Raw genomic sequence first — 26,118 nt, 5'->3', positions numbered from 1 at the left:
AAATCCGAGTTTGCTGGATTTTCTCTGCAGTCGTCAGGGATTTAGCTGCTGATGAGTCAGCGAGTCAGTTTTATTCAAATGAAGCTTTTAGAGATTTTTGCTAGACCACATTTAGTCATACAATAAAGTTTTGAGCAAATACACAAAAACAAGAAGCTGATACTGACAAATGTTCTAAAGCGCGACATGAAATTCTATCTGAAACAGTCAAGGTGACAAAGTGCTGATGTTAACTGATCCTCTGTGAGTGCAGCAGACCTATGCAGGGACAGTCTCACACCTCAAACAGTCACACAACCATAAATATGCGATCGACTTGATTGTTTCCACGCCAGGAGTTACAGTGTAAACAACTGGTTTTGCTGCTTCCTGCACTGATACCTCCTCCAGGTTTAGTGGAGAAGGTATGACACTTACTTGTTTATGTCCACTTCCAAACATATCACATTTTAGTAGGAAGCTCTTTTTTGGAGAGGCTGATTGTAAACAGAGTGCTAAATATGCTGTTTTAAGACAAAATATCTATTCTTGGGGCGGTTGTAATTAACCGTGCAAGACTGCTCCACTGCAGACAGGGATGACAAATAAAGACGTGCAAATGGAGGGACCTTTCTGTAAATGAATTTGAAAGACACACAAGCAAATAGTTCCCACTCTGCACACAAGAATCCAAGTTCCTCCGCTGCATCGCTCCTTTCTGAATGAACAAAAGGCAACTAGTTGTAAGCAAGAGCCTGTGTGTGTGCGTGTGTGCATGCACGTTTGACTGCAGCGAGACGTCCCGGGCCCGTAAAGCGATCCTGACACCATGAATAATAGAGAGTGCTGAGGCAGGGAGGATACCTTTTCTGCACAAGGCTCCTTTTTCACAGGGCTTTCTCCTGCCAGTCACGTGACCGCTGAGGTGACAGTAATTTTTCATGAGTGTTGCGCGCTGGCGTCTCGGCAGGTTCCACCGACGCCCAGGTACTCGATGTCCGGAGTAGCCGTGTGAGTGGCCCGACTCTGCTTACCTGCCCTGAACCCCGATGACCGCAGAGCCACCGCTGCAGCCAAGGGTCAAATGAATTGTCTTACACAATTAGAAACTCAAGGCAGCCGTTACGAAACTAAAGGCCAGGCAAGTGGATGAATAAAAGATGCCGTCCAAACAGAAGAAATCCACAGCTTCGGAAGAAACCGAAGAAGTCGATGACGAGGTTGAGGGGACGGAGCCGCAGCTGAAGGACGGCCCAGCGGACGCCGCCAAAGGTGAGAAGAGTCGGAAGAAGCACAAGAGTAGGGAGAGATCAGAGGCCAAGGAGGCCACAGACAGGGAGAAGAAGAAGAAAGAGGGCGAGAAGGATAAAAAGAAGAAAAAGAAACCAGATGACGAGGCTAAAGATGGATTGATTGGAAACAAATCTCAGGAAGATGAGCAAAACAACAACAACGGCCCCACCAACGATTCCAAAAGGGAAGAGTCTAAGTCCGCAGAGGAAGTGACAGAAGGCGCGAAGGAGGAAAAGAAGAAAAAGAAGAAGAAATCTCCCGGAGATAACCCGACGGAGGAAGCGATGGGATCCAAGGACAAGAAGTCTAAGGACGGCAAGAAGAAGAAGAAGTCCCACAACGATGACGACGAGGAGCCCCTGATTGAGGAGGAGGAGGAGGATGCAAAGAAGAAGAAAAAGAAGAAGGCAAAGAAGGGCTCGGCCGACAGTGACGAGGACAAGAAGAAAAAGGGTAAAAAGTCCAAAAGCAAGCAGGTGGACTACGCCGCCATGTACCAGAAGGAGCTGCTGGAATACCACACAGACTCTTCCGATGGCTACGAGGATGAGTATTACAAAAAGAAAGGTAGGAAAAGAAGGAAAGAATGAAAGAGATCTCACACAACTGCAGCTGGAATCCAACACCTGCCTTTTTAAAGGCTTGGCGAGGGTCAAATCAATTTTCAGCGGTGAGCTGGGGAGCACCGCAGGGAATCCCCTGCTGCTGTAATTGTTCCCGCGTGAAAGCTCAGTTATGTTCCACATGATTAGAGGCCAACAGAAGGTCGGGGCAGACGAGCGCTGGGTGCCGTCCCAGTGGCAGGACAGCTGCTGGAGCCAGGGCAGGGCACGGCCTCCAACCAGGACACGTGCGAGCAGTAATTAATATACAGCTGCACATCCGCTGGTGAAAAAAAATCCAAGTGGGGTGCGAGGTATGCAGACTAAGTGTGGTATTACTCAAACAACTCCAACCAAGTTTCAAAAAAAGCTATTTTTCCAAAATGTAGAAGTTGAACCTCATACTACACAATTTAATCAGACATTCAAACCATGACATTTGACCTGAGATTATGAAGCAGATATGCAGGTGGTGTTGCTGTAGCAACCTTTAAAAGGTGGGACGACTTTGCTTTTCCCATTTGGTATTTGCGGGTGACTCATGGCTTTTGGTTACCATGGAAAACAAGCTGAACTTCAGACTCTTGACTTATTGGCAAGTGCTTGATTGTAGTGCAATAGAGTTCCAATTTGCCATGCGAACACTTCGCTAAACTCAAATACAAGTTACTGCCATAAATGTACAGGTCCTGTGGTCATTTTTACATTCTAAACCCAGTCTCCATGCTGCTGTCAGACTGCTTCTAAATCGATTTTCCCCAGACAGCCTGTTGAGGAAAAGATTAGATTTGCTCTTTGTGCTGCTGTGCTTCATACTGAGCAGCTCCTGTCGCACTGCATTTGACTGTGTTGTGTCTAAAGTTGCGGTTAACATTTTGAAATTGGGTTTTGGGCAGCCTGCCGGACTGGGCACCATCTGTAGCATCAGATGGAAAATTGCATTAGATGTGATGTTTGTATGCTCGCCTAATCTTACGGGGGGAGATGGATTTTGATGCAATCTGGACATGCCAAAGAAAAAAGATTAAAAAAGAATCAAGGAATGTGACTCACAGTCTGTTCAGGTGCCGATACACAAGTTTCTGGGAGCAGCAAAATGCACATAAACAGAAAACACCATCAGATTTATATCAGTGAGATTATCATTGTGGTTGGTTCACACAGTCCTCTGACTCTCTGAGGCATTGCTCACTTTCAGCAGACCAACGGTCCTACTCTTTAATCTGGTTGTAATAGCTCTGCTCACTGTTAATTATGTGTCCAAGTTCCTGTCGGACAAGCTGAATTGCTTTTTATCAGGTCTTGGCCCCTCCAGCTTGATAATCTGTCTCCCTGCTCTGTTTCCTTGAAGCTCTTAGATCGGATTCATCTCCTCCTGCATTCCTTCCCCAAGTTGATTATAATATAGGATTACTTTGGCCTTGTTTTTGCTTCACCTTGGCTGTTGTTTGACCCAAATTCACACAGGCTGTCCAGTCTTACATATTACATAATGGCCAGTCTTACATAACCAGGAAAGGTGTGGGGTGGGTTTACCTTTACATGCTGTAACACAACCTGTCTATAGATTAACACCTGGATAAGCGAAGCTATTGAGTCACAGGCAGCAGCCAAGCGTTGGCCAACCTCTCGCTGAAGACTGAGTTTGACTTCATATGAATAAAAGTGTAAAATATTAGGGCTGTCAAACGATTCATTTTTTTAATCGTGATTCATCTCAGAATCTTCATAGTTAACTGCGATTAATCACAGTTTGAATTGCATGTGTAAAAATCTGTTATTTTGCATTTCAAGGTAGTTTTAACCCCATAATGCAAAGTATTCCAGCGGGGCCCACTACAGGGTAGTAAAAGGGACAAAAAGGCTTAGGCCGGATGCAAATTTCCCTGCAGAGACACAAGATAAGCAGCCACTGGACTCTTTCTGAGTTGATTGAGACAGAAGCTTGAACAACTGCGCCCTGTCAGATAGCAAGAACTGCCTGCCGATGTCACTTTTTCAATGCATTTGTTAAGCAGTACAATGGTCCTTCCCTTAATTTTGTTCACATTGCAAAACATGTTCATGTTGCTTTGCCAAGGAACCCAGAGGAGGAGGACTTTGGATTTTGACAGACTATGCAGACTGAAGAAGTGCTTTTGGTCAAAGTAAACAGGATGAACGATAAGCTTAAAAAAAAAAAAAAAAAAAAAGGAAAAAAAATACCCTTATAAAAACCAAAGCAAGCTGGACTTCCTGTGGTAAACAGCTGTTTGCAGAGAGACCATTGAGCAGGGAGTGAATACTGGAATGGAGCTGATAAACTGTGTGCTGACGAGCTGATGAGCTGACAATAACCAGATGGGCTTCATCACTGAGGCAGAGCAGGTGTGGATCGTTGTGAGAGGCTGACCAAACTGTGCAGAAGGAGGGGCCAGAAAAGACAAACGCCATCAACGGAACTCTCACCCAGTAGCACGTTGTCATAAATATGTGTCTACTCTGTCAGTGACCTCCACAGAAATATCCAAATTCCATCATTGAGCTGTATTTTTAGCTGCGCTTCCCACTTTATCCAGAGAGCACCTTGTTTTCTAAATATGCGGAAGGTCCAAAAAATGTGCATTTGTAACAGAAAATGAAGACTTGGACTTACTTGCAGGAGGCTGTAAATAGATGTTTACAAGTTGTTTTCTGAAACTTCACAGTGTTGAGGGTGAACAGTAAAGAGCAGAAAACAGATGTAACATTGGACTTTTTATTAAAGAGTGATGAAGCCAAAAGACCCCCCCCCCCCACCTGTCTCCTTTTTTGGTCGGCTGCCTTCCTCTTGCAAACTTGGCAACTTTACACACACAAAGCAGAGTTTTTACCCCATTTACCTCCCAGTAGACCAGGCGCCAGACAAAGAGACGCGTGTTTGTTGAAATTTGAGACATGCTCGGCCAGCATGTCTCGCCAGGCATAGAATCGCTGCAGATTTGCCGCATTGAATTCTCTGGCAGCGATGCATGCGATGAAACACAACACTGCCAACATGATTCATAGATCATTGGGTGTGAGGACACAGTGCTGCTTTTTTTTGGGGTTCGTTTTGTCTTTTCAGGATGCTCTTTGTGACCTCTCCTTTCGTCTGTCTTTCAGTGTACGAGGTGGTCACTGTCAGCGGTGATGTAAAAGGAGCTGGGACGGATGCTAATGTGTTTGTTACCCTCTTTGGGGACTTTGGCGTCTCGCCAAAGGTTCACCTGGCAAGCAAGTGAGTCGAAAGAGTTGACACCAGTGTGGCTATCTTCGTAAACATCACATTTGGAAAAGAGAGTCACTTTATCTTGCTCTTTTTTATTTTCACAGTCCGATGAATCCATTGGTTATCAGTCTCAGCTTGTCATTTATCAAATGTAAAATTTTAGTCTCCTTTTTTCCCCCTCTTCAATCTTCAGCACAGCAAAGAGGTATTATCTTTTGATCCTGCCAAACTATGTGACTGTCCTTGTGTTGGGTTGTGTTGTGCCTAAAACACTGTATAGGAGACAATTCCTGCTGAACGACAACCTCTCAAAGTTGCCAGCATTCAAAGGCCCAACGTGTTCATTCATCAGAGGGGCATCGAGGGGCATGCGGCAACTGATGTCAGTCCCCGTTTTCTGACATCCCCTCTTTCTTACACCAGCTTAAGCTTCAGCAGCCAGGTTTAAATCAGGAACATCATACAACACAACAAAATATGTCTGTGTTGTTTATGCAACATTATATGTATACTACTACAAAATTACAAAAACTATTAAGCAAAATACACGTCTGAATCTTTTAAAGTCAATTGCATGAAATGAAACCCCTTTAAAATGTTCCACGTTGGGTCTTTCAATTAAATGAAGTGTCAAACACAGACCCTGTAGTGTTTTGGCTTCAAGGTTTTGGTCATGAAGCAGGAATGTCCCCTGTATACAGTCCCCACTCCCTCCAAAAAAAGTCTTGGACACAGAATATCTGGAGTAAGGAGGAACTATGTGACATGGCCGGTCTTCTTTTCCATTCAGAGGCAAATGAAAGAAGACCACGATGTCAGTTCCGAGGATGATCAGATGACTCTCGGGGGATCCTATCGGCGGACGGCCCCCTTTATCACAGTAGACATTGACTGACAGCTCGGATTACCGGCGCGGCGTAAAGGATATACCGAGTTATTGTACGTCGCACGGGAGCGTGTCGCCGGCCACTCGCGGTGGTCTCATTCAGCGCCGACGTGCCCTGTATTCAGTGTCTTCTCCACGCTGAGAGGCCGCATGGCCGCTCAGCTGGTGGAACACGATACATGGACATTGACGTGTCACTTGGGTCATTAACTGAGCATTCTGCACAGCCAAGGAGTTTCACCTTACTCCAATATAGACACGGTCCTGCCTGTATGATTGATTGAGAGTCTTCAACATGATACAGTTAAGAAACGGGGAAGTATAGCCGGTGATCGAATGATAGAACATGCCAAGTCTTTGGAAAATCAGTGTGATTGAGGCGGATTCAGATTGCATGATTTCCAAAGTTTGCATTGTGTTTGTTCACTGTCACTGCATTAGCATCCCTTTCCCCCATTGTTCTCCCTCAAGTAATTGGAAGAAATAGGAAACAAATGGCACACATCCATCCATGAACCTGGCACAAGAGTTAGAATTTTTCCTGAATACCCATCTGGTAAAGAGTCCACAGAAAACCTGGAGGGAGACTGAACAAACCTTCTGTCTGTCACAGTCAAAGCTGACCAAAAAAAATCCCATCCAGGTCTAATAAAACTGCAGCTGCTGCAACATCTGAGCTAATTGCTACAGCAGCAGCTAGGCTTGCTGTCACTTCCTCTCTATCTTCTTCATGTTTCCCCTGGGGCCTTTTAGAGGCAGCAGTTGCCTCCTGGTCTCGTCACAGCTGAATGGAAGGTCATTAGTTGCATCACATGAAAACTGACTGCAAATTTCAAAGGTGAAATTGTTTGACGGTACGCAGGCCGTTACATTGCTGAGGTAGAAAACTGTGAGAGGTGGAGAACAGATGGAGATGAGGGTCAGGAATTCTCTTTCAATGAAGGAAAGAGGGTCAAATTCATTGTGTCTGCCGGAGGCTCTTCACTGTTCCTGTGACTGAGGGTTAGAATCCCTATTATCCCACTGCCATGCGTCTGCCGGTCAACATAAACCGGATGAGTAATTTTTCTTTTTCAGAGAGCTAAATTTAGGTTTCTTTTTTTCCTGGACTGTTTATTTCTTAACTGCACGCTTGGTTTGAATGGAATTTCTGACATCTTTCACATGTCCTTGATTTTCCAGGAGCCGAACTGCCTTTGAAAGGAACAAAACCGATGTTTTCCGCATCAAAACGCACAACGTTGGGCCTCTAAAGAAGATGAGGTACCCAACTCCATCTGGTTGCGATACATGTGATGAATCTGAATAGTAGTAGTAGTAAATAGTGTCTAGATGTTGTTTTCATATGACTGTCATATGACTGATCTCTGATGATGAGGACTTTGATTTCATATAATAATAATAATAATAATAATAATAATAATAATAATAATAATAAAACACACTCCCTCTTTGCTCTTCTTGCACTGCTGCAGATAATACACAAAACACAACAGATTAACAACACTGTTAATGTTTCACAGTTGGTTGAACTTCAGGCAGGATAACAGCAGCTTATGTAGGGGATCACACACACACACACACACACACACACACACACACACACACACACACACACACACACACACACACACACACACACACACACACACACTTCTCACTTATTCTCTTCAACTGTGCTGCTGGCCATCAACGGATTTGAACCAAGTGGCAGTAGGTTAAGCCCCATCTGCTGTTGCTGTTGGCAAGTTATTTGTCTTAGTGAGAGTGAGGGGAAAGAGCAAAGCAAAAATGCAGATATAGTACGAGTGTTGATGTGCTGATTGCATTATTGGCACTGGTTCTAGTCCTTCAAAAATATTTCGACAGGAAAAAGCCAGATGAGACTGAAATGCATCTGATCACTCCAATTATGCTGCACAGTGTGAATAATTACACAATGACGCCAAGAAGCCGCTGGCACCTCCGAGCGCTCTCCAGCTTATGTGTCTAAAAATACCTCTTTTTTCGAATACAGCAGAGCAGAGATTATTCCGCTTATGTTGATTTAAAATGACATTTGCCACCAACCCGGAAGATTACAAAGCGCTTGCAGCCTTTTAGATGTTGCTCAAACAGCTTTGCTTTAGCCCGGGTCTATTATTCAGAGGCCTGGCTACAACTTTGTGTCAGCCGGTGAACTGCTTCACAAGAAACAAGCGTGGGCGGGTGTGTCCGTGTGACGCGAGAAGCTCTATTGTTTTCTCTCTCTCCGTCTCCTCTCCCCTCGATTCCCCACGGCAATAACTCATGTCACATTGGCCGCCCAGGATCGAGCACGACAACACGGGGATGAACGCCAGCTGGTTCCTGGACAGGGTGGTGGTCACCGACATGAGCCGTCCCCACTTGCGCTTCTGCTTCGCCTGCAACAACTGGCTGAGCCGGGAGGAAGGGGACAACCTGTACGTCAGAGACCTGTTGGGCAGCTTGAATCCCATGGACGTCCCAAAATGTAGGTCGCCCCTGGGACCACTGTGTAAAAACAAGAAAGTGGACGCAAATGTTCACAGAGATTAAAATGTAAAAAAGAAAAGAAGAAGAGATGATTGAAATTTCCAGAACATCCACCACTGGCATCAGATGATGAAGGGAAAGACCAAAAAAATACATTTAATATTTGAAGAGGTCCTCATGTTTCCAGGTAAATACCCAGAGTTGCAATGTGAGCCAACAGCTCAGTCCCTGAAATCAATCAAGCGGCTGCTCGTAAAGCCCAAAAAGCTGATGTAAAGCCTTCATGACACTGCATGGGCAATGTGGCTCACCAACCACACAATGAATATTTAACCTGGAAAGCATCCCAGCGAGGGGCAGAGAGGAACAGTTGAGAAGTGCAACTAATCACCATTACGGATCGGATTATTGTTTTCTTTTCTTTTGTTTTTTTGACGGTCGTGACTTCACACGTGCCTTGCAGTGAACAAGTACATTGTGAGCGTGTTCACGGCTGACATGAAAGGAAGTGGAACTGATGCCGACGTCTTCCTGAACATCTTCGGAGAGTACGGTGACACAGGTAGAGCAACCACTACTGCGACAGCAATCCTTTTCTATTTTTTGTACATCTTAAAGTTTACAAAAACACCCATCAATACATGTTAGTTGCTTGTGATTGATTATCACTGCAAAAAATGTAATAAGCAATTTCAATGTAAGCAGATGTTCTTAATCAACCTGTCCAATCCTGCAAACCCCTTTCCTAAGGAGAGAGACGACTGGACAGCGACAAAGACAACTTTGAACGCGGCTCAGAAGACAAATTCACGATAGAGTCGCCGAACCTGGGTAGGCTGAAGAAAATCACCATCGGCCACAACAACAGAGGCTCCTCAGCCGGCTGGTTTCTGGACAAGGCATGTGCAGCAACACACACGTTTTGTGCACTGGAAGTGTGTATGTCAACGCACATGCTTGATCACGTCGGTGTGCCGTGTGTCGCTACCAGGTCGTGATCGACGACATGGGCAATAAAGAGGTGTACGAGTTCCCTGTGAACCGCTGGTTTGCCATGGACGAAGACGACGGCAAAATACAGAGGGACGTGTTGGTCGGCTCCATGCAACCCATGGGTGAGAGCTGCTCAGGGCAACAGCTCGTTCTTTTCGAGCTTCCAGTTTGGACACCATTTGGAAGATTGGAGAGGATTTGAGTCTATCCCAGCTGTTAACATTTTAGGCTGATAAATGAATGCCATGTTACGGTACTGTTAAATATTATACAATCCTATTGACTGATGGATAGGTTTATTTCCTTTTGTACCCTATCATTCCTTAGGAATTATTTACAATGTTCAAGTGATGACTGGAGATGTGAGGGGCGCGGGCACCAACTCTAAGATCCACATGGTCATGCACGGCTCCAAGGGCTCGAAGAACAGCGGCAAAGTCTTCCTGGAGGGCGGTGCGTTCGAGCGTGGCCTCATTGACATTTTCAACGTGGAGATCTGCGAGCTCATCAGCCCCCTCAGCAGGGTCACCATCGGGCATGACAACGGCGCTGTCGGGGCTGGATGGTATTGTGAAAAGGTACCGTTTGGCCGCTCCGTTCTTTGTTGCAAAAACAAACCCGTTAATTAGAATTCTCTCATTGGGCCTTCGTTCCTCTTCCAGGTGGTGATATACTGTCCATTCACGGGCATCGAACAGACGTTTCCGTGCGGGATGTGGCTGGATGAGGACGAAGGGGATGGCCTGATCGAGAGGGAGCTGTACGAGATGGTGTCACTCAGGCAGAAGAAGCAGAAGAGTGGGTGACCTCAAGTGAATCACACAATCCTTCTCTTGGATTTGCGTTTAAAATGTCATATTACTTTCGACCCCCCCCCTCTTGACTGCAGAGTTCCCATGGTCCTTGTGGATCTGGACGTCGGATGTAAAGGGGGCAGGTACCGACGCCCAGGTGTTTCTGCAAATCTTTGGCGAGAGGGGCAAGTCGGATGAGATCAAACTGGAGAACAACTCGGACAGTTTTGAGCAGGCCCAGCTTGATAAATTCATGGTCAGGCCAAGAGTGCCTCCTAAACTGAGTGCCTTACTATCCTGATAGGTTAGAAGATCTCATTGATCTGCATCGTCTTGTCTTGTATGTGGCACCTTAGATTGAAATGCCAGACGTGGGGAAGCTACTGAAGCTGCGCATCTGGCACGAGAAGAGACACCCATTTTCTGGTTGGCATCTAGCAAAGGTGACTTTGCTTAAGACCCTGACGACGGAGAAATATTCCTTCACTTGCGGCCGCTGGCTGGACGTAAACGAGGACGACAACGAGATCGTCAGAGAACTCCCAGCCATGGGCACGCTCATCGATGAGCCACTTCCCTGTGAGTGCATTGGCACGTGGGCACGTAACGCTGCATTTTAACACCGAGATGTGTCACCAAACGAACGTCACCTTTGTGCCACAGTGCTAAAATATCGTGTGACCATCTGCACCGGCAACGTTGGCGGTAGCGGCACCGATGCCAGCGTCTTCCTCAACATCATCGGTGACCTGGGCGACACCGGGGAGCGTCTCATGATCATGAGCAAGAACAACGTCAACAAGTTTGAGAAAGGCAACGTAAGCGCAGAACGGCGTAAGCAGAAAATTCAAAAAATTTGACAAAATACTCTGCAAAAATTGTGTCTATGTTCCAATCAGCACGATGAGTTTCTCATTGAGTCTGTGTCCCTGGGTCGGGTGCACCGGGTGCGGGTCGGCCATGATGGCCGAGGTGGAGGCTGTGGCTGGTTCCTGGATAAAGTGATGGTCAGGGAGGAAGGTCAGCCAGAGTCCATGGCCACTGAGTTCCCCTGTTTTAGGCAAGCACCACATTTTCCTTTAAAATCTTTGAACAAAGTCAAAAGACGTACGTTCCCATCCTCAAAGAACATGCCACATATTAGAAACTACTTTGTAGCAAAGTAATGTGAATGAATTCATCTCCAGGTGGCTGGATCGTAACGAGGATGACGGGCAGATCGTCCGTGAGTTGGTTCCAGCTGGAGATGGCCTACGTCTATTTAGTAAGCGTGATAATAACATAATAACACAAACCCCGAGCACAGTCGCAGAAGCTTCTTGATTGGTGTGTTTTGGACTAATTTTTACTTTCAATAGACGTCAGCTACCATATAGCCATCAAGACGGGCAGTGTGAATGGGGCCAGCTCGGATTCCAAAGTGTTTGTCAAGCTGTATGGAGAGAAGGGCGACACCAGCAAGATGATACTGGCGGTTTCCGACAACGACCTAAGGAACTACTTTGAGACGGGGCGCACTGACATCTTCACCATTGAGACCTTTGACATTGGCCAAGCAAGTTCCTCACAACACGTACAGAATCTGGGGATCACACACTTGTGCTTACCTTTTTAATTGATTCAAAACTGTGTTTTGTAGGTGAACCGTCTTCTGATTGGTCACACCAACGAAGGTCTGCGTGCCGGCTGGTTCCTGGACAGCGTGCAGATCTCTGTGCCAGTTCACGGGCAGCAGTACATGTTCCCGAGCCACCGCTGGCTCTGCAAAGACGAGGCCGACGGCAAAGTGGAGGTGGAAATCTACCCCAGCGAGGTCTTGGATATTGAAAAGTGTAAATAACAGCTTATATCCCCCTAAAATTTAGTTCAACAGTGATAAATGACTAATGGCTCTGGTATGTCTTCTTTGAAAGTGATCAACTACGAGGTAACAGTGGTCACGGGCGATGTGCGGGCAGCCGGCACCAATGCCAACGTCTTCTGTCAGATTTATGGCGAGGAAGGGAAAACAGAGGTTCTGTCCCTCAAAAGCCGCTCCAACAATTTTGAGCGAGGCACCACTGAGATCTTCAAGGTCTGCGTGAAGCTTTTGATATCGGATCAACGAACCTCAGAAGTCTCTGGTTTGATCACTCTGCCATCGCCCGCATTGCAGATTGAGGCTCAGGATGTCGGGAAGCTCTACAAGATGCGCATCTGCCACGACGGCAAGGGCATCGGAGACGGCTGGTTCCTGGAGACGGTGGACATCAAGCTGCTGACGATGGCCATGGTGCGGGTCGAGGTGAAGAAGGAGGAGACCAAGAAGGACAAGAAGAAGGACAAGAAGAAGAAGAAGAAGGAAGAGGAGGAGGAAGTGGAGACGGTGGAGGAGCTGCAGGAGGTGGTGGAGACTTTCTCGTTCCCCTGCCACCGCTGGCTGGCGCGGGATGAGGAGGATGGGGAGATCGTAGTGGAGCTGCTGACCGAGGACAACGAAGACCTGGAGGGTGAGAAGAGCGCGTGACGTCGGACGTGTTGACCTGCTTGTTGTTTACCCTCGGAGGCGAGGTGGTTTGTTTTCAGCCGGATGTTCTAAATGAAAGGCACTGTGCCTTATTGTGTTTTCTCTCTCAGTGAACTCATATGAGGTCCACGTGTTTACTGGGACCATGTGGGGGGCCGGGACCGACGCTAATGTTTACGTCAACATTTACGGGGAGACTGGCGACACAGGGGAGCGACGACTCAGGAAGTCAAACAATCTGAACAAATTTGAGAAAGGACAGGTGTGTTTTAGCTGACCGCAGTGTATCTCTGCATTTTCAAGTGTTTTATGGTTTAACATAATATCTGACAATGTGAACACATGCAGGCAGACAGGCTCCCATATTTTCATGTCATTTAATTGCAGACTCCAATAGAGTGGCCTGGCATGATTAATGACCCATAAATCCTATAGTGCTCCAGAAAACTGCATATTTGGCCCTCTATGTACAGCCTTCTGCAAAAATACTGAACGCGAGTAGTTTTAGCTTCCAGCTATTCATATAATTTAATTTATTTCAAGCAAGTGAATTAAGCATTTCACAGCACAAATTACCTGCATACAACAGTATCTGATAATAGAAAAACTAAAAGGAGTGGGAAGATGAAAACTCATTTAATCCCACCCACATTTTTCCTCTATAACTAGCCTGATACAATAATGTATCAATTACTTCCTATCAGTGTTCCTTTGTTAGACTATGCATTACATGTTGCAGTCAAATAATCCAGAGTCAAAGAGTTCAGCAACGGAGGATAAGTGGAAAATTTAAGCTTGATAACATTTGCTGATCCTGAAATTCCCCTTAACCAAACGCAGTCAAGCTGTATGTCAAGCCTGTTGGTTTCACCATGACTGAGATGGTTATCTATGATATGGTGTACTGGATACCCCACTGCTGTCAAACAAATGCTGGATCTAAAGAGCCACGCGGGTTAAATACAGATCAGATTAATAAGTGATGAGGGTCTTGCAAAGCGCTAGCGGGCCTGTGTGACATGTCTTGACCAAGTGTGACGCCGGCTTGTTCCTCGGGTGACCCAGGAGGACGTTTTCGACATCGCGGCCGTTGACCTGGGCGTCCTGAAGAAGCTGAGGATCCGCCATGACAACAGTCAGGCCAGCGCCGGCTGGTTTTTGGACAGAGTGGAGATCGTGGACAACAAAGATGACACCACGTAAGAGGAAACGTCAGGAGGGCAGGCATCCATCCAGCAACAGTGCGACTGACGATTTCTATCCATTTGAACTATTTCCACATCCACTCGCTGACAATCAGATAAATCACCCATTTTCAAGTCATTTAAAAGGTACAAATCAGTGATGGAGGGTTTTACAAAATGTCACCCGATGGCACAGCAGAGATCATTTATACTCAAAGAGCTCCACTCTGTGGTCTGAAACGGTACTGTGAGATGCATGACTTCTCAGGGATGGCTCCCTTAAGCCTCACGATGAGACACTTTTCCAGAGAAAGCAATGTGTTGTTGTGGCGCTATGCCACATAAGGTGTGTATTAATGTCTCTCTCTGTGTGTGTGTGTGTGTGCAGGTACTTCTTCCCCTGTAAGCGCTGGCTGGCTGTTGATGAGGATGACGGGCAGCTGGCTCGTGAGCTGGTGCCTGTGGACGAGGCCTTTATGAGGAAGGGCGACGACGAAGACGAAGACTCTGAAGCCACTCTTGGCCTGGAGCAGAAAGGTAACTGCAATATTGCATGAGCTCTGAGAAAAGGAGAGAACTGCTACAGGAGAGGGTGCATCATGTTGAATTGCAGTGGTCCCAATATTTGTTTCCATTTGTTATTTGTTATTTCTTCAGCCATGTCAACAACGTACACCTTGAGGATAAAAACAGGTGACAAGGAATATGCAGGAACGGATGCTAATGTTTTTATGACCCTATACGGCACCAAGGATGACACTGGTAATTCTACACACTTTTATCTGCATGCATATGTAAAAACAGCGGCACTGCAATAGGGAAAACAGACATGTAGTTGTTCCTGTTTGATTGGTCGACAGCATTGTTAAGATGAAACCACGTAATATCTTTGATAGATATAGAAACTCACTGAGATGTGCCAACCTTCTCGAAAGGAGGTTTTCAGACTACTTTTTCTGTACTATATTTTTCTACAACATAAAGCCACTTTTGGAAAATAACATCAGTTTGTCAGCGTTTGTCGAGCAGTGAGAGGTAAAGGTTCGGAATGTTTACCAGCTGATGCATGAAAGCACTGGCAATGTATATTTAGAGGGCTGCCTGGGGCCAAAGGAATCTCTAGAAATGCCCCTGTCAATTAAAACAGGCCAGTAAAACTCTGATGTGCATCCCTGCAGGGATTATCAACTTGAAGGCCTCAAAGACACACAAAAACAAATTTGAGCGGGGAATGACTGACGAGTTCACGGTGGAAGCTGTGGACATCGGGCCGCTGAAGAAACTTCGTATTGGACACGATAACTGCGGTACAGCAGGAAGGACCTCCTGACCAGCCGACTACACAATTTCACCTGATGATCGAGTTCATGTTTTACATTTCAGGGGGAGGATCCGCTGGCTGGTTCCTTGACTGGGTGGAAATCGACGCCCCGTCGCTTGGACAAAAGTTGCGCTTCCCGTGCGGCCGCTGGCTGGACAAAGGAGAGGATGACGGGGCCATCGTCCGGGACCTTTTCCCAAACTCACTTCAGACGCAGTTCTACACACCCTGTATGTGTGCAGGAGAGCGCACGACACACTTGGTGCCGGCAGTTATTTCATCCATTTCATATAATTTTCTCCCATCCCGCAGTTGTTCCATATGAGATCAAAATCTTCACGAGCGACGTGTTTGCTGCCGGCACCGACGCCGACGTCTTCATCGTCCTGTACGGACGAAACGCCGTTTGCACCCAGCAGAAGTCCCTGTGCGTCAACAAGAGGGAGAGGAGGATGTACTTTGAGAGGGGAGCTGAGGACATGTTCATCGTTGAGGTTGGGATTCAGCTCAAGGGAATTATTTAGCTGGCTTCCGTCAATGTGATATGGGTATCATGTATGAGCACATTTGCTAATGACTTGGTGTGCAGCTTGCAGACGTGGGAGACATTATTGAGAAGATCCGAATTGGCCACGACAACCGTGGAGTGAACCCTGGGTGGCACATGGACCGAGTGGAGATCAGACGTTTGCTCAGGAAGGGGAAGGTACAGATACAGAATTTGTTTTTTGTTTTTTTGTTTTTTTTCCCAAAGGACCCTTATTGTGGAAATTCTTTTCCTCTTTGGTACATGAAATTATGAGCAGAGGGAGCGTCCTCACACATCAGTCAGTGACACTTTTGGTCAATAGGGGGTGATGTTCTCCCTAAAGATGGAAACCAAAACACTCCTTTCTTTCCAGGGCTCAGAAACTGTAATCTTTCCCTGTGAATGTTGGCTCGCTAAGTCAGAGGACGATAAGGAGACGGTTAGAGAGCTGGTGCCCTCCAATATCATCACTGAGAAACTCTCACGGGATGGAAACCTCAAAGTCACTGATGTGGACGTAGAAGATGCTCTGGAAAGTAAGTCAACGAGTCAAGAGGATAATTTGCTCTGACAGAATTTCCACTCGTAAAAACCAGAGACTAATGAGTTTCTGTTGGGCCTCGTCTGACCTTTTACAGCTCACACCTACAAAGTGTCTGTGATGACAGGCGATGTGTACGGTGCAGGGACCGATGCCAACGTCTTCCTCACCATTTATGGGGACCAGGGAGACACGGGAGAGAGGAAACTGAGAAAGTCAGAGACAAACGGCAACAAGTTTGAACGGGGAGCCGTAAGAAAGCAAACATTTTGTTTTCAGCCTCTTTTTAAAGGTTCCCATATGATGAAGAAATAGGAAAATGAGAAAAGTCCTTTTATTTACTTTTCTGCTTGCTCTGTAGAAGGTCCAATAAAGTCAAGTGCTTTCTGCAAGGTTGTAAACAGAGGGCTAAATGGAGATTTGGAGATCAGGAGAGTTGTGAAGATTTTTAGATCATTAAAACTGTCTCCACTTGACTCTGAGATAAAACAAACAAACAATAGAGATTTGAAGATGGGACCTTTAAGATGATCCAAAGAAACGCTTCCATAATAATATGTACTTTCATCAGTGACCATTGTTTTTCCCTCCCGCAGGTGGATAAGTTCACCATAGAGGCGGTTGACCTCGGACAGGTGTACAAGATCAAAATACACCATGACAATAGCATGATGAGCGCAGACTGGTACTTGGACCAGGTGGAGGTGGTGGACGAGGACACGAAGGAGGTCTTCCTCTTCCTGTGCGAGCGCTGGCTGTCCAGGAAGAGGGAGGACCGTCGCATTGATAGAGTCTTCTATGTCAAGGTAGGACTCCCGTCTCCGGGAAAATGTGAAGGTCGTAGCTGTTTGAGCTAATCTGCATCGCTGCGTCTTCTTTTTTTTCTTTCAGGGCTACGAAGGAGTTCGAGAAAGCCTCGACAGTAAAAAGAATTCCTCCGTGACGGTGAAAAGCGTCGACAGTAACATGAACAAAAAGAGCAAAAAGAAGAAAGAGGAAGAAATTGAGCTCCCGAGTAAGAAAACTCCTCTACGTGACTCACGTCCTCACCTAAGACAGTATGAAAGCACTGATCTGAGAGACATTTGCAGCCAATTTTCAGCTCCAATACTGCTTTGCTCTTCCTGCGCAGTCATACCGTACCACATCACCATCTGCACTGGCCTGGAGCGTGACGCTAGCACCACCAGCAGGGCCTACGTGATCATAATCGGGGCCAATCACACCCAGACAGAGAGGCTGTGGCTGGACCTGGCCGATGGGAGGAAGGGCTTCGAGGCCGGCTCGCTGGAGAGCTTCGAGTCCCGGGGTTCAGATGTGGGGGAAATCAAAAAGGTTGAGGTGAGAGGTTGGCTGGGATTGGTTTTCAGAGTTCGGCGAGGACTGGACACCCACATGCGCGGAGCACACATACGCACACACACAGCCAGTAAGTGCCTCTCCCACTGCCTGCAGCTCGGCCACGATGGGGCCACTCCGGAGAGCTGCTGGTTGGTTGATGAGCTGTCTGTTGCCGTGCCAACCAAAGGGGTCAAATATGTCTTTGCTTGCAAGTGCTGGCTGGCCAAAGACCGAGGGGACGGTTTGACTGCCAGGGTGTTCAACACGCTGGACGCCGAGGGCGTCTCTATCTCCAGGAAGGTACATACATTTCAGGCAGTTTAATGGCAAGTGCAGAGAATTCTTAGCGTGCAATTCTCAATAAAAGAAGCTAAATTAAAATGTGCCTTCGAGGCCCAGTGTGTAAGATGTAGTGGCATCTAGTGGTAGGAAAGTATACTACAAAAACACCAGTTTATTTAGAACCAGAAGCCTTCATATTTAAAAATTAAAGTACAATCTGATTGGTCGGCTAAATCACAACTTTGATTGCTTTTCAACAAATGATAAGATCATGATGATACCGAATGAGGTGATTGACATCTGTCCCTGGTGGAAACACATGCACTCTTTTTCCTTTCCCTCAGGTGATTTACGAGGTGACCGTTGCGACAGGAGACGTGCAGAACGCCGGAACGGACACCGAGATCTACATGTCTGTGTTTGGAGCCAACGGCAGCACCGAGGAGATGCTGCTGCAGAAGAACGAGGACAGGTGAACTCGCAGCCATCAGATGAAAGAAGAAGAAGAAGAAAAACTGCAGGTTCTGAACTTCTCCTCTCTGGTGGACCGCAGGTTCGAGCGCGGTCAGGAGGACACCTTCAACATGGAGATAGACGACATCGCCCCGCTCAGGAAAATGAGGCTCCGCATCGATGGTTCTGGCAGTCGGCCTGACTGGTTTCTGGATCAGGTGCGTTGAGTCTTAAAACATTTTCCACGAAAGGAAGTCCTTAAGATAAGCTGAGTACAGTCGAAACAATGTTTAAATGTTGTATTCTTACATTAAATCCCCAGTGTGTTAGATCTAGTAGCATCTAACGGTAAGAAAGCCTGCGATCGGCTTTCTGAGTAATTTCGTAATCACTATAGTGATATGGACTGTTTGCCACTAGCGTATGGATTTTGCCTGGAAATCCAGTTGTTGACGAGTGCAAAAAAAAAATCAATAGACCTGGTTGGGAAATAAGAATTATACTCTTGCTTTAAACTGAATTGACAGACACTTGTTTAATCGATGTGTGAATTCAGCTTAATTGGTCGAACGTTCAGCAGCTCCAATAAGGAAGAAAAAAAAGGTTTAAAGAGGATTAGCCATTGGCATGAGAGTTCCTCAGCGTCTTATCAAAAGCTAATTGGTTTCTAGGAAGAGAAACCGAGGAGCCGATCCATTAATCATAAAGGCAGAACAGTAACAACAACAACAAAAAAAAGCAGCGTCTATCGGCCGCTTCCAAGATCAATAGTACAGAGCAGTGGGTTTGTTTTTGTTTTCTCACTGTATGCTGGAGGTCAGAGGATCGGCAGTCTATTGTGTCGCGCACACACACACACACACACACACACACACGGTCAATGATTCATCCACCCACAGACACAGACAGAGAGACACATGCAGACGAGCCCAGAGTTCCTGGAGAGAACATATTGACCCAATTTGTTCAAAATGCTGTTTCTGCATCACACACACACACACACACACACACACACACACACACACACACACACACACACACACACACACACACACACACACACACACAAAATAATAAGCCCATAATGCTCCTCCATTTTTTTTTCCTCTGAAGGAAAATAAATAAATCCATAATTGCGACTTTATGCCAGGGCAGCAAAAATCATCTGCTGTGTTAATGAATGCAGCTTTCTTTGCCTCCTCCGATGACCCCGTGTGGGTAACATCTTAGCAGCCTACCCACAAACTCACTTGCACGCTGCCTCCAGCCGAAACACTTTGATGCAACTGAACACATTTCCTGTGCAAAAGTCTCTTCTGGTCAGAGCGGCGGGCCTGCAGAGTGGCGCCGCAGTCAGGAGCGATACACCGGCCTGTCCGTCGGCGGCACCGTCGCGCTCGCTGGCTGCCAGCGTCTCCTTGACTTGACCCAGCGTGCAGCCTTTGTGTGTTCGGCATCACAAGCAGATGTGTGCGCCTTTATGGATTTGTGTGTCGAAATGGACTCAACGGCGTGCCGGGCGAAATGCCAGTTTAGTAAGCCGCCCGAATAAATATGCAGAGCGGCAAGCTCGCGCCAGCGCGGCTGCCTGCGATGAGACCTTTTGTTTTCCAGAGTAATGGGATGTTACCCACGGATGGCGGCTGAAAATCCTGGATTTAAAAAGGGGTTTATCTGTGATTTGTTGAGATGCTAATTCATGATCATGGCTGAGATTTCATCAGGTGTTTAGTGGTTTTAAAAGGTCCCCTTATTATACAAAATGGATTGATTCCTAAGAAAACAAGCCAGTACATTCCCTAGAAATTAGTCCATCCTTTACTTATTTTGATTGTAACCACCATTTGTGATGTCACAAAGGGCACACTCCAAGCCAGAGATTTTTTCTGGGAAGATCAACCGCATTGTAGCTGCAGGAGACTCTAAACAGAGGGTTAAATATGCTGTTTTCCAGAGCTCCATCAAGTTTTAAATTAAAATGAATCAATCAAGTTCCTCCAATGGAGTCCGTGATCAAAATATGAGCCCTTTCTCACGTTTGTTCCACCAGGGTTAAACTGTAGCATTTCACAGGTGTGATAAAGAGAACTCTGTGCACCCAGGTCATCATGCGCAACCTGACCACGGAGGAGGTGTCCGTGTTCACCTACGAGGAGTGGCTCTCCAGGACGCGGGGGCCCAAGAGGACCGTGATCTGCGAGATGGCTGCGGTGGTGGACGAGGAGGTGATGGTGGAGGAGACCACTTACACCATCCAGATCAAGACTGGGGACGTCGCAGGTTCGAATCCCCCGTCTGAATTAAGACTACTTGGCTGCAAAGGTCGCAAAACAAGGCATTTGAGGTGTTTCTAGCTTCAATTGGAACCCTAGACACACACAACTTGGCTTCATTATCCCCCTCAAGAGCCCCCACCCCCACCCCCACCCTGTGTATTAATTCTGTAGTGCTGCCGATCAGTCTGATAGCGTATGCAAAAGTCTGGGCCGACTTCAAAGGACCGTCTCCTTGCCTTCGGCACTTTCTAGAAGCTAAGATATAGCTGTGTGCTACCACTGAGGCTCTGTGAGGAATTCTGAGCCAGACACACACACACACACACACACACACACACACACACACATTAGAAATGTTCTCTTTTTTGGGTTTTCTGCAGAGGGGTTTTGCATGTGACAAGCGTATAAAGAGAAGAGAATCAATTCAAGCGTGTCAAGGTTAATTTTCCGAGCGGTTTCATCACTTAAGATACATAATCGAGCTGTGGGTTGAAATGCAGAATTGTAGCCACAGACGAGGGTTGAATCTAGGACACGAGGAGGGAAAAAAAAACACATGGTGCAGACGCGAGGGAGGTTCGTGCTCCATGTTGTGTAACGCGTTCACCCGCTTGTCTGAGCGAGAGTCATAAAATAGGACAAAAAAAACAGAGATATTTTTTTCAATGGTTATGAGATAGCGTAGGGTTGCATAAAGAGGCAGGATGTCATTCCTGAAAGACAATGAGCAGATGAAAAAATAATTAATGGAACCAACCAACAATTATGTTTCTCCAAATCTGTCTCATGTCTTTCATGTGTCCCTCTGGGCCAGAGCTCATAGAAAACACTTTTCAAGTAGAGGTCCTGGAAGGTGATTGGTAGAAGGTGCTACATTGGTTAGGTACCAACTTTGGCCCGAGACGCGCTGGCATAGGTTGCAAGCAACTCAGTGACCCCGAGAGCAGTAAAGTGGCCTCAGGCGAGGGGGAAAGCCGAGCAGGAGGGGATTCAGCCAGGCCGAGTAGAGCAAGAAAGCAGAATTAGATTAGCTGATGCTCAACAGGTCGACTGTCTCCTGTCTGTGCAGCCGCAGGCACCGACGCCAAGGTGTGGATCATCGTTTTCGGGGAGAACGGAGACACGGGCACACTGTTGCTGAGGGACAGCAACAAGTCCAACAAGTTTGAGCGCAAGCAGGTGGACATGTTCCGCTTCTCCGACATCCTGAGTCTGGGGGAGCTGTCCAAAGTGCGAGTGTGGCACAACAACTCAGGTGAGACACGCTAACTGAGTCTCTGAAAGTGAAATCACTTTGTTGTTTTCTTCTTTCTGTAACAACACAAACGCCCACGGTTTTCCGTCAGACAGCTCAAGAGACGCCTGAGTCACCGCTTTCTAATTACGGTCCAACTTTACACCGTTGAAGCTTTCATTGAGCTGCACTGACGACCGTTTTGAAAGACCCTGAACGGCTGATGAAACAGTAATAACTGTACCTCACCCGTGTCATTCCCAGGCGTCGCTCCGGGCTGGTTCTTGGAGTACGTGGAAGTGAAGGACGAGCTCCTGGACAAAACATTCCGGTTCCCCTGCGACCGCTGGCTGGCGAAGAACGACGACGACGGGCAGATAATGAGAGAGCTGGCCTGCGCCAACAACGACTACTTGGACCTCAACGAGAAGACGAGTAAGGCCGGGACGGGTGGCTGATTGTTTTTTTTTTCTTTAAAGTTTCATTAGTGATGATTACAGCCCTAAGTGACGGTGATCCCTGTGGTCGTCATGGCAACAAGAGGGAGCAGAGTCCCTGAAAGCTGCTTTTGGAAAATGAATCATACCCCACCGTAAAATTTGGCCTCATTTTTTTTTTTTTTTATTTGTGTGTGACATAAGAGAGAGGATGAGACGTTACGCACCGGTCACACTTGATTAATTGGTACATTTGCATCTTTTTTTGGGGATAGAGTACGAAATTTGTGTCACAACGGCGGACGCAGAAGATGCTGAAACCAAAGAGAACGCCTGGGTGATACTGGAGGGGAAGAAGGGCCAGTCAAAAGAATTTGTGATGGAGAACTCCTCCAAGAAGAAGAGGTTCATGCGGTAGGTGTTTGCTGCTGGATTAACTCCACATTTAAAAAAAAAAATAAAATAAAAAAGCTTAAAGAAACGTGCTTTCGCTCACTTAAATTCTCCTGCTCCACTTAGAATGATAATCCTCTCAGTACCGAGTATTTAACCCCAGACCTGCGCTACTACTATGAATAATACCATCTGAGTGAAAAAATAAAATCATTCAAACACACAGCTCAAGGTGACCATAGGGTGGCATCAAAAAAGTTGTAGCAGGTGGTTTGAGGTGAGCAGAAGCAAACCCCCAACACGCTTTTCTCTCCATTTCCAGGGGAAACGTTGACAGGTTTGAGTTTTCATCCAAGAACCTGGGCGACATCGCCGGTATCTGCCTGGGCCACACGCCCAAGGACGGGAAGAAAGTGAAGGGGGAGGTGTACTGGCGCGTGAAGGAGGTCGTCATCACGGAGAAGGAGCTGGGAAACAAGTGAGCTGCTGTCGTCGCTCACGCACGTTCACCACACTTTTCCTCCCACCCCATCATCTTCATCCCATATTGCAGTGCAGCACACCTCAGTCATTAATCTGGAATAGGGTATATAGTGGTGGGGAGGCAGAAGATTGAGATGACTCACCTGGAGGTCGGGGAGCAGAGCTGGAAAGTGTCTCATGGCAGCGGGGGAGTGAGTGTGGAGCTGGTGGAGCTCTGCTGGGGCTGATTGCAGGGGTGGAGCCACAGGTGTGGTTGATTGCTGGAGTGGGGCCACAGGTGTGGCTGATTGACTGAGTGAGGGCAGGTGTGGCCCTAGTGGAAGAAGCTCCTGAATTTGAATGAGTGTCAGGCTTCCAGAGCTGGAGAAGTGAAGCAAGCCAAAAAGAATCATTGCCATTTCTGAAGAGTTTCCTGAAAGACCAGAGACACATATTACTATTTTTAAACAACATTGTTAAAGCATTTCTGTTGAAAATGATTAGTCCTTAATTATGCATTACAGCAAGGTCATTATCTTGATTATTTTTTTCTTAAACTCTCAAAAAAACAAACAAAAAAAAACAGAAAAACATCTCCAGAAAACAGCATTTTTAGCCCGCTGTTTACAACCTCCTCCGAAAATGATCAGTTTTGGCTTCCAGTGATTCTTGGATCCCCCATATTTTGTTGATATCAGTGCCCTTTGTGACATCACAAAGCGTGATGATGGACGATGCATGGACTTTCCTCCTTTCTGTGGAGACACGTTCTACTGTCAGGAAACCACTGGGAAAGTACATTTTGAATTTTGGACCCTTCAGCAACAATAAAAATTCCATTCCATTGTTCGTTATCTCAGCTTCTCACTTCTGTGGAATTTCAACCTGCAGGTACATCTTCATTTGCAACGCCCAGATCCCCCTCTCGCCGAAGAGGGACGAATTCCTGACCTTCGAGTGCACAAAGACCACGGAGAGCTTCGCCAGCAAGGCCCGCAGCCTGGTGCCCGTCAAGTACGAGATCATCGTCATCACGGGCGACGAGAAGGGGGCGGGCACCGACGCCAACGTCTTCCTCACCATCTACGGCACCAACGGCGACTCGGGCTGCCGGCAGTTGCGGCAGAAGTTCCGCAACCTTTTCGAGCGCGAGCAGACGGACCGCTTCCTGCTGGAGATGCTGGACATGGGGGAGCTGCTGAAGGTGCGCGTGGAGCACGACAACAGCGGCCTCAGTCCCGGCTGGCTGCTGGGCCGCGTGGAGGTCACCAACACGGCCAGCGGCGTCACCACCATCTTCCTCTGCGGGAAGTGGTTGGACACCGAGAGGGCGGACGGGCAGCTCGCCAGGGTCCTCCACCCAAAATATTAAGATCTTTATCCCAGGACCAAAGAACTTTATAGACCCCAGTTTCCACCAGTCTAGATTTAGTCCCGCTCCAGGATTAGTTCTTTCTTTTTTTTTTAAAGACACGGCTTCTTTGGGATCAGGGGCTACAGACTCGTGGGGGAGGGGCTGTTGTCATAGGTCAGGTTTTTATTTCACCAGGAAGCTTTGTGCCCAAGTCGAATCAGCAGAATTGCGGAGTAACTCCTTCCTGTTTGTACTGACGCTGCTTTTGTGTTTCGCCGTTGACGCAGACGTGAGGGAATAGCAGCGGCAGACTGACAACAACGGTTCAGGCCTTGCCTAGCATTTTTTGAACTGAAATTCTGAGTATGTATTGCTCAGGAAATGAGACAGAAGTTTTCTTGTATTGAAACATATTATTACACTCATAATATTTATTACAACATGGACACTGTACTGTGGAACGTGAATTTAGTGAAATATTCTCACGTTCTCTGAGGTCAGGAAACTAAATGTGCCATTGTTTTTAATGTCAGGGATGGTTTTCTTATGCTTTGTTATAATGGAAGTTTGTAAAAGAATAAAGTCTGTTTTTTTACTCTTATGTCTCTTCAGGACTGTTTCTTTTCAAATATCAGCACTCCATTTTATTGTCTTTCCACATCAGGAGTTGACTCTGAGACGACCAAATCTGTCTCCGTTATGCTTTTCTTTTCTTTCTTTTTTTGCAATATGAGACACAAACACAAATACTTGGCCATTTTCTCCATTTATTACAAAAAGAGCACATACAAAAGGATAATATACAAGCAATGAAATAAATTTGAAATAAAAAACAAAACAGAACAGTTTGGGTTTAGCAATGCAAAGTCAGAAATCATTATCGTTATTATTAGTAGTAATAAATAAAGTACAAAATTCCACCACATGTGAATCTAACATTTACTCATAATAAGCTCATCCATTTCGTCAACACACTCACCACCATTAATGCGCTATTGCTTTAATATTAATGATAAATAGTTCTATTTTGAGATAAAATATCCTATATTGAAAAACATTGCGCAGTCACAGCTAAACAGCAGATTTTCATATACAAGGATGGCGGCAGCCCTTTCACTGGCACTTTTTTGGGGATTTTTTTTTTGTTTTGTCTTTTCCCCCCTCAGCTTTGTTGTTTTTTTGAGTTTCAAACAGCAACAAAATCAATATTTTTTCTGTTATAATCTTTGTATATATTTTCACCATATATTATTAAACCACTGAAACCTGAGAAAACATGCATTTTGTTTTATAATTTTTTTTAGAAAACGTTGTGCTTTAGAATCCTTGATTTCCTTTTAGAAGGTGAAAGGAAACAGAGGATAGAGACTGAGATGTGAGACAGACGGTTGGTTGGAAAAAAAAAAAACGCAGAAGAGCAGAACATAGGAGGTAAACAGTAAACAAAAAAAAAGAACCATGGAAGAATTTTTGCAGTGTTTGAAAAAGCCCACAGTGAGACATGCCTCTTGAAACGACTTGTTTTCACAATAT

At 46.3% G+C, this 26,118-nt stretch overlaps 1 protein-coding gene across 1 annotated transcript; it reads left to right on the top strand.

The window, feature by feature from the left end:
• The first annotated feature begins 1,139 nt into the window (after positions 1-1,139).
• Positions 1,140-25,178, top strand: loxhd1a (lipoxygenase homology PLAT domains 1a). Its single transcript, XM_076013910.1, has 40 exons — positions 1,140-1,839; positions 4,998-5,112; positions 7,172-7,252; positions 8,299-8,483; positions 8,949-9,047; positions 9,236-9,384; positions 9,477-9,600; positions 9,806-10,056; positions 10,141-10,276; positions 10,368-10,528; positions 10,629-10,851; positions 10,936-11,090; positions 11,172-11,332; positions 11,460-11,536; positions 11,631-11,827; positions 11,912-12,104; positions 12,186-12,346; positions 12,428-12,761; positions 12,889-13,040; positions 13,844-13,977; positions 14,351-14,499; positions 14,620-14,724; positions 15,141-15,266; positions 15,346-15,513; positions 15,596-15,777; positions 15,873-15,989; positions 16,186-16,348; positions 16,451-16,605; positions 16,950-17,159; positions 17,245-17,368; positions 17,486-17,694; positions 17,809-17,994; positions 18,321-18,448; positions 18,530-18,647; positions 20,532-20,709; positions 21,775-21,960; positions 22,204-22,374; positions 22,652-22,790; positions 23,092-23,247; positions 24,123-25,178. Exons 1-40 carry the CDS (start codon positions 1,140-1,142, stop codon positions 24,601-24,603), a joined length of 7,239 nt encoding a protein of 2,412 aa, XP_075870025.1. The 3' UTR covers positions 24,604-25,178.
• The last annotated feature ends 940 nt before the right edge of the window (positions 25,179-26,118 follow it).

Source organism: Nelusetta ayraudi, unplaced genomic scaffold, assembly GCF_046127955.1.
Source record: "Nelusetta ayraudi isolate G7.1 ecotype Tasmania unplaced genomic scaffold, CSIRO-AGI_Nayr_v1 ptg000160l, whole genome shotgun sequence".
Classification (NCBI taxonomy): Eukaryota; Metazoa; Chordata; class Actinopteri; order Tetraodontiformes; family Monacanthidae; genus Nelusetta; species Nelusetta ayraudi.
Note: the sequence above shows the minus strand (reverse complement) of the source record. Positions and strands in the feature narration are given on the sequence as shown.

What these genes read in the sequence shown, in the direction of transcription:
- loxhd1a (XM_076013910.1), top strand. Translation starts at nt 1,140, where the DNA reads ATGCCGTCCAAACAGAAGAAATCCACAGCTTCGGAAGAAACCGAAGAA. An exon ending in CATCGATGAGCCACTTCCCT is followed by an intron (nt 10,852 to 10,935) that starts GTGAGTGCATTG and finishes TTTGTGCCACAG; the next exon opens with TGCTAAAATATCGTGTGACC. An exon ending in CGTAGAAGATGCTCTGGAAA is followed by an intron (nt 16,349 to 16,450) that starts GTAAGTCAACGA and finishes GACCTTTTACAG; the next exon opens with CTCACACCTACAAAGTGTCT.